At 33.0% G+C, this 15,871-nt stretch overlaps 1 protein-coding gene and 1 long non-coding RNA gene across 9 annotated transcripts in view; one reads left to right on the top strand and one right to left on the bottom strand.

The window, feature by feature from the left end:
- The window catches only part of LOC146952040 (S-adenosyl-L-methionine-dependent methyltransferases superfamily protein), a 49,127-nt gene extending 37,246 nt beyond the window's left edge, over window positions 1–11,881 (bottom strand). The window contains exons 1-11 of one of the 8 annotated variants that reach the window (XR_015033233.1): window positions 11,690–11,881; window positions 11,505–11,581; window positions 11,303–11,397; window positions 9,130–10,154; window positions 8,787–8,956; window positions 8,208–8,439; window positions 6,862–6,997; window positions 5,489–5,583; window positions 4,700–4,823; window positions 4,013–4,153; window positions 3,505–3,914 (exon numbers count right to left, since the gene is read on the bottom strand). Coding sequence is in view for 4 of the 8 variants with exons in the window: in XM_085757753.1 (XP_085613879.1) it covers window positions 3,852–3,914; window positions 4,700–4,823; window positions 5,489–5,583; window positions 6,862–6,997; window positions 8,208–8,439; window positions 8,787–8,956; window positions 9,130–10,154; window positions 11,303–11,397; window positions 11,505–11,581; window positions 11,690–11,772 (2,100 nt within the window). In the remaining 4 variants the exon portion in view is untranslated. Of the gene's footprint in view, window positions 1–3,504; window positions 3,915–4,012; window positions 4,154–4,699; window positions 4,824–5,488; window positions 5,584–6,861; window positions 6,998–8,207; window positions 8,440–8,786; window positions 8,957–9,129; window positions 10,155–11,302; window positions 11,398–11,504; window positions 11,582–11,689 lie in introns of those variants that run through there. The other 7 variants (XR_015033242.1, XR_015033239.1, XR_015033246.1 and 4 more) reach the window with 7 other exon arrangements.
- LOC146952041 (uncharacterized) lies at window positions 436–1,674 on the top strand. Its single transcript, XR_015033268.1, has 3 exons — window positions 436–845; window positions 965–1,096; window positions 1,384–1,674. It is a non-coding gene; the product is annotated as an uncharacterized LOC146952041 (long non-coding RNA).
- Window positions 11,882–15,871: the final 3,990 nt, after the last annotated feature.

Raw genomic sequence — 15,871 nt, 5'->3', positions numbered from 1 at the left:
AATGTGATCTTGCAGACATATCGTGCGATATAATCTACAACTTGAAATTATGACTGGCAGGCCATTTGGCTTGTAGGCTTGTAGCTTATTCCTGCGAAAACCATTTATCTAGGAAAGTGCATAATGGTAGTAGAGTGTCTTTTATGGATTGTAAATGATATCTAGCCAATGAGAGTTAAGAGCAGCCAAAATGGAATTTCCTTTCTCACCTGTATCACAAGTTTAGTCTCTGCATTATGCTTTTTTTACGGTTTAGAATTGTCACCTCTTTGAAGTTCACAGGCTCATACATTTAGCTTATGACTATTAAACAGAAGTTTAAGGCTGTACTTGGTAGATAAATGAAAAGTGTAAATTTTAAAATTGAATTGCTTTCAACTTGCTTGTTATGCCTAAATATCATAGAGAAAATGGAACCCACTTGGGTTGGCCTAGTGGTGTTCACTTGGGACCTTGGAGTGTGTCAATTTTGGTGGGACAGTCTGGCTTCTTCAAAAAAACAGATAAAATGGAAAATAAGTTTTTTGGTTGAAAATAATTTTCCTCCTAATAGTTTTCACCTTATTTACCATACCTGATTAATGCTTGCTGACTCATGCAGGATTGGGGCTTCTTTGTACCATACTTGATTGGAAGTACTTCCTTAGTAGTTTTGGACATAGGTAGCACATCTCCAGGGTAAGAATTAGGCTTCCCATGTAGCAGTGAATGCCCTCTGCTCAGTGTTTTCCATAGCATTGATTGATGCTAATGTAGGCTTCTCTAAGCAGCTATTAGCAGCTTCTCAGCAGTTTTTCCTGATTATCGAGAAAGGATTGCTAGACATGAAGCAGCCCACTTTTTGAGTACTGCTCTACTGATTTTTTGGCTCATATTTATACACAAGTATCAGATATATCTTTTCACTTTACAGTTTCATTATGTTTTCTAACTCTGCTTCTGCTTGTTCTTTTGTTCATTCTAGTTGCTTATCTGCTCCGCTTACCCATTTTGGGATATTCACTGGATATTGGAAAAGAGCATGTCAATCTCATAATGATGATAGGCTTGAAAAGCTTCTCTATAGTGGTCAGCTTGATGCTAAGGAGATATATAGGTATTTTAGTAGGAAGCTTTAGTACATATTTGGAATCACGGCGAGTATGATGAAATCACGGTAGCACCGTGATTTGATTGAAGCTTCAAAGTGTAGCTTTTGTCAAAGTCACGGTAACTCAGATGAGATATGACATGAACATGGAATATGGTGAATCTTAAGAATCACAAGACACCTCACAATTATAATAAAATGAAGAAAGAAATTATCCCAGTTTGTAGTAATTTGTTAAGAACAAAGTACCAATGTGATGAAATAGGTAAAGATGTTATTGCTTGTTTTTTCAGAATGGCTGTTGTATCAATGGCTGGACTGGCTGGACTGGCAGCTCATATTTGCAGTTGTTGTTCGCTGCTTCTCTATTGAAAAACAACAAGTCAATCCACGAAGCCTTAATGGCATCGATGGCAAAGAATGCAAGTGTACTGGAGTGCATTCAAAGAATCGAAAGTGCATCATAGTTCAACATTAAACTATTATAAGCTCACATGTATAACCAAAGTCTACAAACTTAATTAAAATCATAATTTTCTTGTTTATAAAAATGCTTAGCATTCAAGTTCTTGATAACAAAAACATGTACATTTGTATAGCCATTTTTGCGTTAACTCTGTTGTTTCTGGTGATCGAGCTAGAGTTGTTCAGTGGTCAAGAATTGTTCCAACCAAAATTGAACTTGAGTTCTTCTTCCCAACGATTCGTCTTTAGGTGAAGTTTATTAACCATCCAATCACTTGGTTAGACATTCGGTATTTGATTTGATGAATACTTGGAAGGATGAGAGACAAAAATAGGATTAAGAAACGATGGCTTACAACTACATTAACCAAATAATGAAAATTTTCGTTGACCCCAACACCACCAAATCATCGTGGTTCAATATTAAATTCTCGTAACATTCATTATCAGGCAGTATTCTACAACATGATCGATCATTTATGTTTATGCTAGCAACATGATCATTTTTTTTCTGTTCTATCCTATATACTATAGCCTAGATATACCTATACACGTATAGATGATATGTATAAATGAGATGATTCCTCATCAGAGTTCACCACCCTCACTATCATCATAGAACAAACCGTCAACGATTTGATCAATTAGCGAATCAATGAAGGAGTTGTAGCTGACTGAGAAGATTCAATCCAGTCTGGTTCTAGCACTTGAGAACCAACCAAGCAAACATTGCCGCCAAAGTATCCCTGCTGCAATATCCATCCATTTTCCTGAACACCGAATTTCAAGTATTAATTCCTTGGCACGTCGACACCGATAATAATAATGATATAATTCAATGTAATCACATGTGTTAGTGTTAGTGTTAGGGTTTTGTTACCAGGGCGGGCGAGGCGGCCGGAGATGATTTCGAAATCCTGGCTTTTCTTAGAACTTGGACACGTCATCGGTAACTTGCCTTACGGCGCCGACTGGATCGGAACCATATGATGTTTGTGTTAGCGGTTTCTGGTTCGGCCGGTTTGGGTTTGGGGATGGAAAACATAACCGGACCGGGAACGAGAGGATGATGGTTTTGGTGGCTGGAAAGAATTTGTTTGAGACTTGAGAAGAGGTAGTTGTAGTGAACGAATGAATGAAGGTTGAATGTTGAATATTGTTATTGTTATTAAAAAAAAAAAATCGTAGTAATAACGTGTAAGCAGTTGCGGAGAAGAAATTGGAGAGATATAGACACAAAAAAGTTTGAAAGTAATTAATAGTAGTGGGACCCACTTAGTGATAGGACCCACTACATACTTTTATGTATCTATCTCTCACTAAATGACATAGGATCTTAATCGTGTGCTATGTTATAGTCTCATTTGGAGGAAATGTAGCAAGGTGCAATTAAGGCATCCATTACGTGATTTTTGAAGGGCACAGATAGAAAATCTTAATCAGCTTAACCAATAGTTTTAATTAATAATTATTTCCTTAATAAGGAAATTGTGTTCAATCATACACACCGAAATATGTGAAGTGTGAACTCATATGCCATTCTGATTTCATGGAAAGGGACATGGGCTATAAAATGTATTTGAATAGGGTGAATAATTGTTATTGCCACATTCATGAAATTAAAAGTATGCTTGGATGGAGGGTTTTGAAAGGGAGGGTTTGAAGGGTTAACTGAGTCTACATTTTGGTATATATATTTGAGATATTAAATAAATAATATGACAGATGGTAGTATAATATTTAAATCATGCTTAATTTACTTTTAAAGACATTTTATAACTTCCTTAATTTACAAAATAAAAATAGACTCTCTCCCCTCCTCTCCCCTCCAAGCCCATCTATCCAAACATGACGTAAGTTAGAGTTTATTAGAGCTAAACTTAGATGACAAGAGAAAGCAAGTACATGATAAGAAGAATGCAGAGGTTACTTAGGACACAAGCTAGGCATTGTGATGTATTTGTAATTTCATTTAACATTTAGCTTGCATTTACATTTCATGTAGTTAGTTAGAAGCTTGTGATGAGGTGTCACTACAAGCTTCTCTATATAAACAAGCCTTGTAACCGTTTTTCAGTAATCAATGAAATATAGTTTCTCTTTCTTCTCTCTCAATCTTCAAGCTTCATCCATGGCGTTTTTGTTCTTAGAGAGTTGCTCAGGAAAACATGTATAAAAATACCAGAAGAATAACTTAAAAATCTCTTCAGCTAGTCTTTGTTCTGGAAGGAAATGATCATCCTTGCTTGATTCACTTGTAGCAGAAGTCAATCTGTTTAACTCAGCACCCTCCATCTCATGTACAACTGAAATAAGCTGTGACTGCTTTCAATTTTCCATTTAAATGAATTTTCTCCACCTGTCACCATGATAGAAGAGTTAATTTACTAGGCGAAAAGCTACCAACCAAAATAATGAAGTTATGCTGCCATATAAAACATATAATAAGTTCCCTACCTGCCAATATACTTCACATAAAATCACTAAAGGTAGTGTAGTACTGAAAACGATAGCACGCCTTGCTTTTTTTTCTCCTTATGTGTACATGAGTGTTCCGTCCTTCTATTTTACATCTATGTCACATTTTAGTTGTAACACCTTTAAGGTTGGATGTTGTAATCAGAATTTAGTTTTAATCAATTTTATACAATAAAACTCTTAGTAGGCCCAAGCGGTTGAAGTTCAAACAAACTTACAAAGCTGTTTCGCCAGTTGATGAAACAAAATGATATTAAGACTAGTGGCATGCATAGTTTCCAAATACATTTTTTGTTTACATTTTTAATTGTAAAAAAAATATTACCTTATTTTCACTTTATTTCTGATTTTCGAAGATTTTGTCCAAGAAACAGTAAAATGTTTCTTGTTTGCAAAGTTTTGTGCAAGAAACTGTGAAAACTATTGCTTCTACGGTTTCACGTACAAAACTTTGAAATCAGGAAACAAAATAAAAACAAGGTCATGGTAAAATTAATGATTAGTGATTTGATCATGTTGAACCTTTATCTCAGTAGTATATACTAGTCCACAACACCCTTCACACTATAGTAGACAATAAATTATTCATATTCAAATGTTAAGAGGGTTTTTATTGATTGAATTTCCAAAATGAAGCATATCAAACAGACAAAAGGTTGAAATTACCTCTAGCGACCATGGTGGAGAGGCAGATAGAGATAACTCTGCCAATTGGTTGAAGTTGACATTTCTTGGAAGGAACATGACAACTCTGGAAGCAATCTCCTTAGCAACACTGAACAGAGTATGTCTACACAGATGCAGCATTTAGTCAAAATGGGAGGGAAATTTTTGTATCTAACTATCTATGCAGAAAATACTTTTTTTTTTATAAAACCTATGCAGCAGATACTTGTGCTATATGTTAATTGTGGATTGTAGAAAATAGCAGTTTGTTCAAATTCCACTATGCAGTATTGCTATAGCACCGCTATAGCAGCTATTTCACAATATTATGTGCTAAATAACAATTTAACAATAGCGATTTGTTCAAATTCCGCTATGCAATAGCTCTACATAGTCGCTATTTAACAACATTGATATAACTAGAAGATAAAATCAAAAGGAAAACTACTCAATCCGGTCTTGAATATAAGCAACATCAAAATACATGTTTGATGACCCAAAGTACAAGTAAATTTAATTAATTCTACTATATTGAATTAAATTATTCCTATAATACCCTCGAACTAATTAAGGTCTTAATTTTCAATAACCATTTTATTCTTAGGGAACAAATTCCCATAAAGGACAATTTGGATAATACTATTACTTTTTTTTTTGAAGAATATTACTTTTTTTATTAATTTGAGAAAATAAAAATGAGATCAACTATTTTTCTTAAAGGGTGTGAGGTAACTTTTGTTGTTGCTTACATACGAGAGCTGATGAAGTAAAAAACAAGCATCTACCTACCCATCATGCGGTCTAAGCATTGTCTTCATATCATAAGTCGCAACCTTGGCATAATCTGGTCCACCCCAAGGTGGAGATAGGAAGACAGTGTCAGCCTGAAAGAAAATACAGTTGGTAATCAACTATCGCAAAAGTATATGCTGTTAGTATAAAGCCCAAAACGACTTTCATCAATATTTTGGACATATAGGCCCACCCTAACCTCAGGCATGCATTTTAAATTTAATTAGAAGAGTGGGGACAGTAAGGATTTGATCCCGGAGACCTTGATGGTCAAAGAAGCATACAAATTATACGAAAAACCAACCATACTAAAAGCATAAGCTATTATGAAGAATGGGAAATAATGGTGTTTGTTATCATAATTAACACATTTTAACTGAAGTTTTAGAATTGTAGATCAGATTATAAATAGTTAAATAGTTATTGCCTCCTAACTTGACTTGAAGGAAAGAGCATAATAAACAGAATCAGCCATGACTAGAAAGTAGAAACATGTCACATGGAACTCTTGGGATAGGAAGATACTAACCAAAGTTTAGTTAGAAATACTGATTATTATGATAGACATTTTTAATAGAGAATATATAGCCCAGAAAAAATCTTTGGCCAGAAGCAGTGGAAATAGTAAACAGTGCATTTAGCCTAAATGCAACAACTAAGTCATAGAAAGAATAATTGATGGAGCGCGTTAGGAACCAGAGAAATTGAAATGAAAGAAAGATAGAAAGAGTCAAGGGTATGATTGAAAAACTGAAATAAAATAGAGAATATAATTCTTCACAAAGGATCTCTCCTTTCATCACAACTATCAAATGTCCATAACTATTCCTTTCATTCTTATTTCTCCTATTTATATATGGTATCCCCTCTAACTAACCAACTGCCCTGAATAATCATAAGTTCATAATTACTCTAACTCCCTTATATCCTTCATCCAAACATAACATATCTGAAATCGATTGCTTGACAACATCAGTACTGCTCATCTAGAAATAAACAGTACGGTAATGGTAACAAATGAGCCACTCATGTGCTCCCCCACCCCCAATAAAATATTGTTTCATATAATGTATATACCTGACATCCCAGTTGACAGAATCATTTGATTTTCAAGGAATTTTAAGAGAGATAATAAACAGGGAGATCATGATCATCAAGAGGATACAGATGAGGATAAAGTATGTCCAATAAGCAACAGCGCATAGCACAAATATTACCTAGGTTTGTTAAAGTTAGGAAGAGGCAAGAGATCAAAATTAGACGGATAAAGACGGGACAAAAACCTGACGTTTTATGCTTGCCTTTCTAATGCTACTCATATTTTTAAAAATCCAAAATAAATGCGACATGGCTAAAGGAAACTTTAGCACCTTTAACTTTGGTGCCAAGACGAAGAAGTCACCAACTATGAAGTCAATTTGATCATCCACTCGATAAATAGCAGCATTATGCCTAGCATAATCAATCTTCAATGGATCAATATCAATTGCAACCACATGTCTGCACCTGTAACATCAAATAGAATCAATAATCATTTTTGCACCAAAAAAAAAAAAAGAATCAATAATCATTTTCAAAGAACCTTCTCCAAGAAAGACTCAAGTATTTGACCAATATAACAATGTCATGCCTACAAATTAGATTAGTCATCATGAATATTGTTTTATCGTGAAACTACATCAATGACCCAACATGAATCACTTGTCTACATAAAACAAGAGATTTTGTTATCATTTTATCCGTTTATAATTAAGATTTATATGAAATGAATAGTGGCAATTACTAGACTAAAATAAAGTGGAATGTAATACATATATAAACTAAAGACAAGGAGGAGGACAATATGAATGATGGATATATGCTAAGAATGTCCGATGCAAGCATACAATCACACAATTTATACATAAACAAATACTGCTCACAGAATGGTGCAATTTATAAGAGGCTAAAATATGGTTTTGGTCCCTGCAAATATGTCTGGTTTCAAAAACAAAATATTTTGCAGGGACTTTTTCCAAAAACAAAATATTTTACAGGAACTTTTTTCTACAAAATGGGTTCAGTCATCATGTGCCACGTATGCAAAACATCACAAAAGTGGGGCCAGGGACTATTTTCAAAAACAATATTTTGGAGGGACCAAAAACTACAAAAAAAAATTACAGGGACTAAAACCAAAACGAGGCATATTTGCAGGGACCAAAACCATATTTTAGCCTTTATGAGAATTAAATTTGCAAATTACCAGGTGAACAATCCAATTAGAACAAACACCATTGAGTGAAACAAAAACATTGTATACATCAATATTAAATCCGGTAAAAGAGTGAAGAGTGATGTTACAGCCATAAACAATCCATTGAGATTATGAAGGCAAATCCATTGAGAACATGAAGGCACTCATATAGGCTGATATCGTCATACTGAACCCAAAGCAAGTTGGAACACATTGTGTATAAATGTGAGTATAACAACAAACCCAAGAATATATTTACTGTTTCTCCCTTGCTATGGTATCTTCTTATTCAAATTGCCATAAGCACAGATTAATCTTAACTAACCGAATATTAATTTTTTTGGTCTTCCTACGAAAACATCAATTATTTCTGAGTTTGGTGAATACAATACAACTCATTAACATTATTCATCACAATAACCAAAAACAAGATGAATTTATCAGGCTATAACACAAGACTAGTGAATACCCACTACTCACCGTTGTGCAAATTGGATGGCATTCCCACCAGCGCCGGTGAAACAGTCAATTACTGTGCCACCTGCACAACGTGATGCTTGATAATGTGCAATAATCTCTGGAGTGACAGAAAACCATCCTTCCTCATCCATTTTTACACCATCATCAAATCTAGAGAATAAAATATACCTCTGACACCAATATTTTTCAATTGTTGCAGAATAAGCTTCAGGCATTTTTTGAAATCCGAGATCTGCAAAATGAAAAATGTCCAATACAATGGTATTGCCGTCAACTTTGAACAACATATGGCAGCTACTGGACAAAACTTATATGCAGGCATTAATATCTAGCGTTACATTGGCATGTTAGTTGTTATTAATCACACAAGCATCTATCCAGTATTCTAGCTATTTAACTACTACAACAGCAAAGTACTCATATAAGCATCTGTTGAGCGCTAAATATGTTTGAGTCCTTAGAAAATATTGTCATAGACTTGGAACCAGTTAACTTAAAGATTCATTAGAATAGCAACATACTGCAGAAGGCAGACATGCTGTAGAAGCAGTTTCCAATAAAAAAACATTGATCTCATACCTTCAGTTTCATAATATAATTTCTTCCGCCTGTGTTTTCTTTTCACTTTCTTTTTCTGTTTTGACATGAAAGCATCAGATTTACTATCCAATTCAGGCGTATCAATTACCATGTTTTCCGTTGGTGTATGATCGACCTCTGATGTTGCTTGACTGCATCTATTGTTAGAGCTGCAAAACATGTAATTTGTTAGGAGAGCAGATAAATATACATTAGGTCCAGCACTTATATTGTTATTTGCAAGCTTGATAAATTTGTCGAGAAAAATTTGCTTTGGTTTAATATATTATCGAGCAGTTCATTTATTCTTGAAGTAAAACTAGAAGTTTAGAACATAAAATACCTAACGACGTGATCCAGGGTATTTGATACAGAACAGCATGAAACTCTGCCGTTGCAACTAGTTCTCTCAAGATTCTCATCTGAATGATGAAGAGATTGGTCTTCACTATTTGTAGCAATATCAGAGACCAAATTTCCAGCAGCGACTCCAATCTCAGCTGAATACTCTTCATGTTGATTTCCTGATAAGTTCTCGTCTACCAAGGTTTCTTCAGGTTGTTTGATGCTGCTTTGTGTTTGACACTCCTCTAATGACTTTAGAGCTTCACTATCATCTAATTCAGTACACCCACCAAATGCTAGATACTCCATCCCTGAGGGTGGGTCCCATGTAGAAGTGTCTGTTTTGACATTGTAGAAGTATCTTCTCCCATAGAAAGTATCCCATAACACCATCCAATCTCCAAATTCACCACAATCAATTGACCCATCAACTCTGTCATATGCAACCCCTTCCAAACTCATGGGAAGTGATTCTGATTCGTTAGCTGGCGACTGCCAAGTGGCAGCACCATCGTCGTTCCAAATAGTCTCACAATCTGTATTTTTGAAAACAGATGGTGAAAGTTCTAAACATTCACTGTCAACTTCGCCCAGTTCTATCCCACAAACCTTGTCACCAGCACCTGTTAAATGGCTTCCAGCAGAGATTCCAGTATCTGAGGCATGTGCAATTTTAAGATCAAAGTCACGGTTCTGGGCATCATTAGTTTCTTCATTATTTATACTATTAATTCTTTCCTCGGAAACACCATTAGCAAACCCAGTGCAGCATGTTGAATTATCTCCTTCACCAGGGACAGATTGAGCCATGTCAACTTCCGCTGCACCATCACAGTAGGATGATTCACTTTGGCCCAGCATTGATATACAAGATAATGAACTGTTAGTTTTGTCATGAAATTTAGCAAGAGATATAACCTCCTCTGCACTCACTTCATTTAGAGTTTCATCAACAGGGTTGCTGCAAGTACGTGGCTGCTTGGAACGTGCACCCTTCTTTTTGCCTTTTACTGGTCCACATTTCTATGACAAGATAGGCCAACATATGATTGATGGCACTTCTGAAAGTAATAATCTTATATATATAAAGAGCAGGGTATAAATGATAGAAGAGAAGGGTGTTGATGCTTATTCAACAAGAGAAAAGACAATATTCGCTATTATAAAACTATAACTATGGCTTTTGGATGTGTTTTGAATAACTTATATGAGCTTATCTTATATGACATATTCATTTGTGTATGTGCTTGGAAAAGCTTATAAAAATAACCTGAGGTATAAGCCTATAAATTGTTTTCAGGTTATGTTCATAATCTCTCTAAAATTGCTTATAAAAACAACCTATACACAAGTGCTTAATTAAGTTGTTTGCCCAAACACCCCCTTTATAGTAATAATTTAGACAGTCACTGTATAAACAAGACCTATAAATATTATTGAATTTATTGCAAAGCTAAGTTATCAACAATCAAGCCTTAAGGGTGTGTTTGGATGGAGGGTTTAGGAGGGGAAGGGAGGGGAGGGTTTACATTTCATTTTTAAATTACTGACACTATGAAATGTTTTTTAAAAAGTTAACATATTAACATGATAAACGATCATATAATACTTCAATCACACTTAATTTATTTTAGAAAAACATGTTATATAGTCCGTAGTTTAAAAAAGAAAAGTAATAGCAAAGCCCACTTGTGAGCTAATAATAGCTAGCTTGGTTCACTTGTCTACTGAGTGAATCACTTGAGTAAAATATGCATTTGGTTTTATTTTTGTAACAAATAAACTCATTTATTTAATTAAATATGTAGAAAATATTGACACACAAATCCGAGCTTCGCTCACTATCTAAGTTGCTGGGCAGCAAAGGCTAATTGAGCTTGTTACCAAGCTGACAGCTAGTGAGCTCAGAGTAGCCTAATTGGAGCCAGTATATGTAGTGCATGTTTGGAATCACTGTGAATTAGACGAAATAATGGTGACACCGTGATTCGCTAAAACCAGAGTGCTACACCGTAATTCTGTGAAACTCAGCGAGCCAATCCAAACATACACTAAATTGATTCAAGCCAGAACTTGAACACTGTCACTCCTTAGACATTGAATATGGAAACCAAACTTTCTACTATATCATAATATCAGGAAAACAGTGTAATTTGTATAACTATAGGTACCTCATTCTTTGCCTGAAAGGAAAGAGGGAGACCCAATTCATTCATTTGTTTGCTCAATTCCAAATCCTCGGGTAAAACAATAATCTCACTCCAATCTACAAAAATATAAAACAAAAGCAAAATGCAAAACCCTTTCAATATCCAAAACCTTTCATTAATTAATCAGAGAAAAATAAATAAGTAAAGAATGAGAAGCACTAGCCAGGAATGAGGTTTGATGAATCGTGATTGTTGTTGTGATCAGCTTCGGAAGATGGTTGAACTTGGAATCCATCGTCCCTGTAAAAAAGAAGGGTAAAAAGGTAAATGAAACGTAGTTGTTGCAGAGAGAGAGAGAGAGAGAGAGAGAGAGAGAGAGAGAGAGAGAATGAAGAGTGAGTGAGTTACCAGAGAAAGACTTGGGTGACATTGAAGAGAGAACCGAGAGATTGAATAGCGGCGCCTTCATAGTCGGAGTCGGTGATCGCCATATTGACTACGGTCTCCGGCTACCTCTCTCAAACCGGAGCGCGCCGCTTTCTTTTATAAATCTAGCTAAAAATTCAAATGTTTATGATTGTAGATATGATTATAACCGATAAGATAGTTTAGGGCTGATGAAGGTTAATAAGGAGTAGGCATGGCTGGGGGCGGGAAAGGGTTTCACCTTCCCCGTCCCCATGCCCGATTCTCGTATATTTATTTCTTACCTTACTCATAGCTAACGAGATGATAAATTGAATCATCCCCGTTTACGGGTATTCCTACGCCATCGGATTTGGTATCCCCGCCCCATCCTCATCCTCGTATTGAATAGTTTTTTAACAAAAAATAGAAGTTTTTTTTGCAACCCATAGAGCAATGTTGTAATGCATATCGAACAATATGCTCACTTTAACATTTGTCAAACACGGTCAAAACAGGGAAAACTGTCAAATTGAGTATGGGTTCGGGCGGGTAACCGTGGGTATGAGTTTTGTTGTCATGCCTAATAAGGAGCTAGTTTGTTAAGTATAAAAATTAGAAATAGTGAATAAACTATTTTATCCTCGAATTTGTATACACCAATTAATTTCATTTTTGAATTTTTCAAAATAGCTAATAGATCACTGAATTTTACAAATGTCAATCAATTGAGTCATTAACCGGTGATGTGACTTGCCAAGATAGATGTCACATGTTCAAGGACTAATTTGACCGAAAATGAAAAAAAAAAAAAAGACGGGGACGAAATTGATCAAATTGGAAAAATATAGCTACTTCAAAACCTTTGTACATCAACTCAACTCTAAAAGTCGAGTTTCATCTTCAAGTTTCATGTTTAATAGTGATGTGAAAATATCAATACTTTGAACCTTTGAAGGCATTTTCTACACATGCCCTTTGCCAATGGACAATGATGATAATTTGGATTTTTTGTCTGGGTTGATGAAACAAATGTAATACGCTTAAAAATGATTATTTTTTAAAAAAATAATTTTTTTTTCTCAAAAAAGTTATAACAAATAGGCTAAAAGCAACTTATTGAATATATGATGTTTGATAAAATTAATGATTGAACTAGTTTATAAATATGAAATGACATATAAGTAATGAATTTTATGATTTTTTTTTAATTAAGATTACAAAAGTAAAATTGATATAAATTATGACAAGCTATTGGTTTTACGTTATAATCTACTTGGATTGACTTATCAGAAAATGATACTCCCTCCGGTCTTATATATAAGAAAATAAACTTTTTTTAGGTTTATTAAACATTTAATGTATCCAGATTATAATATAAACTAAATACATAATTTATTCAATGAACCTGAAAAAAGAATCTTATCTTATATATAAGACCGGAGGGAGTATAAGCTAATAAAAGCAAACCATAAGCTTGTGGTAAGACAACCGTTAACAAAGAGGTCTTTTTAGTCGAATGAGTTTAAGAGAAAAGCTCTATTAGTTCTTAATAAAACATCAACCTTGGAGCATCTCTTTTGGTCAAATAAATGTTCTCCCGAATCCGACCACAAGAGCTCACTATTGATCAACATATTTAGATCAACAACGAGTAGCACTTGGGTACCATTGGCTTTTGGTGCCATTGGTACCATTGTTCCTATCTCTCTCACAACCACTTATTTTCTCTCATCTAAATAATTTATTTTAATCATTCATTCATTATTCTCTCTCATCTAAATGAACTAATGATATCAATGACACCAAAGGTCAATGGCACCCAAGTATTTCCCATCAACAACACATTTAACCTTTCAAAATAAAATAAGTACCAGCCATTTAAGTGACATAACACATTCGTGACAATTACTTTTGTTGAACCAACATCAACATTACATGCTAAGGTCCAACACACACTTAACCTCTATTGTTGTCGGTTTGTATTTCTCAAACTTGTATAGTAGTCGACATTCAATTTATTATATGTTCATTCTTGTGCTATCAACGATCAAATATACTCCCTCCGGTTACATTTATAAGCAAAAATGCACTTTTTAGATTCATTGAATACATAATGTATTTGACCTATATATTGACCAAATATATTAAGAATTGAATGAATCTAAAAAATGTTTTTTTGCTTATAAATGTGACCGGAAGGAGTATATCGTAGAAGTGTTGACTTTTATCTTGAATTTTATTTAAAATCTTTTCCATCATATGTTTGAACTCACGGTCGATCTACTCATAAAATTCTTCAGCAATAGAGGGTCGGAAACCTCACCATGCACCGTTGAGATTCGTAACATAACATGGACCCCTACTGTACGTTGCCACACTGCGAGACCTGGTGCTGGTGAAACAAATGCGTGATTTACACGCATAATTATTAGAACGTGGCTATGAAACATTTTCTACTCCCTCCGGTCACTATTATAAGCAAAAGTTAACTTTTTAGGTTCATTTAATAAATGATGTATGTGGTCTAACATACATCATTTATTAAATGAACCTAAAAAGTTAACTTTTGCTTATAATAGTGACCGGAGGAAGTATTTGATATATGGATCTCCGCCGACAATAGCGTTGTCTGATTCTATGTATCTCTCCACAAGTCAGAATCTGCTATTCATGATGGATGTGAAAAATGCTTCCAAAGATTCCACCACTTCCATGTGAGGAAAACGATGCACAATCCCACTCTCTCTTCTCAACAACAAATTTAATAATAGAATTTAGGGTTAATACCCCTTTTAGTCCCTGCAATATGAGCGAAATCCGGTTTTAGTCCCTGTAAAAAAAAAGTTTAGATTCTGTCCCTATCATTTGAGATTCTTCCACTTTTGGTCCCTCCTCTAACCCTGTCAGCAGAATCTGCACATGTGGCACGCTGACTGTGTATTTATTTTTATTTTTTAATTTTTTTTATTGTGCCACGTGGCATTTGTGATTTTTTTTAATAAAAAATTCTTAAAAAAATAAAAAAACGAAAAAAAATCTGAAAAAATAAAAAAAATCTAGAAAAATTTATAAAAATTAAAAATAATGATAAAAATCTGAACAAATATTAAAAAATTATGAAAAAAATGTTAAAAAATAATGAAAAAATTTTAATAATAAAAAAATCTAGAAAATTTTATAAAAATTTATAAAAAAAATCTTAAAAAATAATGAAAAAATTTAAAACGAAAAAAATCATAAAAAATAAAAAAAATCAAGAAAATTTTATAAAAAAATCTTAAAAATTTATAAAAATCTGGAAAAATCTTAAAAAATAATAAAAAATTTAAAAAATCTTAAAAAATTTAAAACGAAAAAAAATAAAAAAAATCTTAAAAATTTATAAAAATCTGAAAAAATAATGGAAAAATTATAAAAATCTCTTAAAATGAAAAAATAAAAAAAATCTGGAAAAATTAATACGTATCGAAATTTTCGAAAAAATTATAAAAAAAATCTTAATTAAGTTCCTGAAAATTTTTTAAAATAAAATTCAAAATTTTTTAAATTTGCAAAATATTCAGATTTTTTTTCAAAAACAAATAATCAGAAATTTTTTTTAGATTTTTTAAGATTTTTTTTCGTTTTAAATTTTTTAAGATTTTTCAAATAGTTTTCGTTTTAAATTTTTTAAGATTTTTCAGATTTTTTTTCGTTTTAATTTTTTTTAGATTTTTCGTTATTTTTTCAGAATTTTTTAAGATTTTTATAATTTTTTTTAGATTTTTAATATTTTTTTTCGTTTTAAATTTTTTTCATTATTTTTTAAGATTTTTCAGATTTTTTTTCGTTTTAAATTTTTTTAGATTTTTCGTTATTTTTTCAGAATTTTTTAAGAATTTTTATATTTTTTAATATTTTTTTTCGTTTTAAATTTTTTTCATTATTTTTCCAGATTTTTATAAATTTTTATATAAATTTTTATAAAATTTTCTAGATTTTTTTTATTTTTTAAGATTTTTTAAATTTTTTCATTATTTTTTAAGATTTTTTTCATATTTTTTTTATTTTTTAATTTTTTTAAGAATTTTTTATTAAAAAAATCACAAATTCCACTTGGCACAATAAAAAAATAAAAAATAAAAATAAATACACAGTCAGCGTGCCACATGTGCAGATTCTGCTGACAGGGTTAGTGGAGGG

Source organism: Medicago sativa, chromosome 1 (assembly GCF_051527215.1).
Source record: "Medicago sativa cultivar Bolivia chromosome 1, Bolivia_mono, whole genome shotgun sequence".
NCBI lineage: Eukaryota > Viridiplantae > Streptophyta > Magnoliopsida > Fabales > Fabaceae > Medicago > Medicago sativa.
This window is presented reverse-complemented; position numbering and strand designations above follow the sequence as displayed.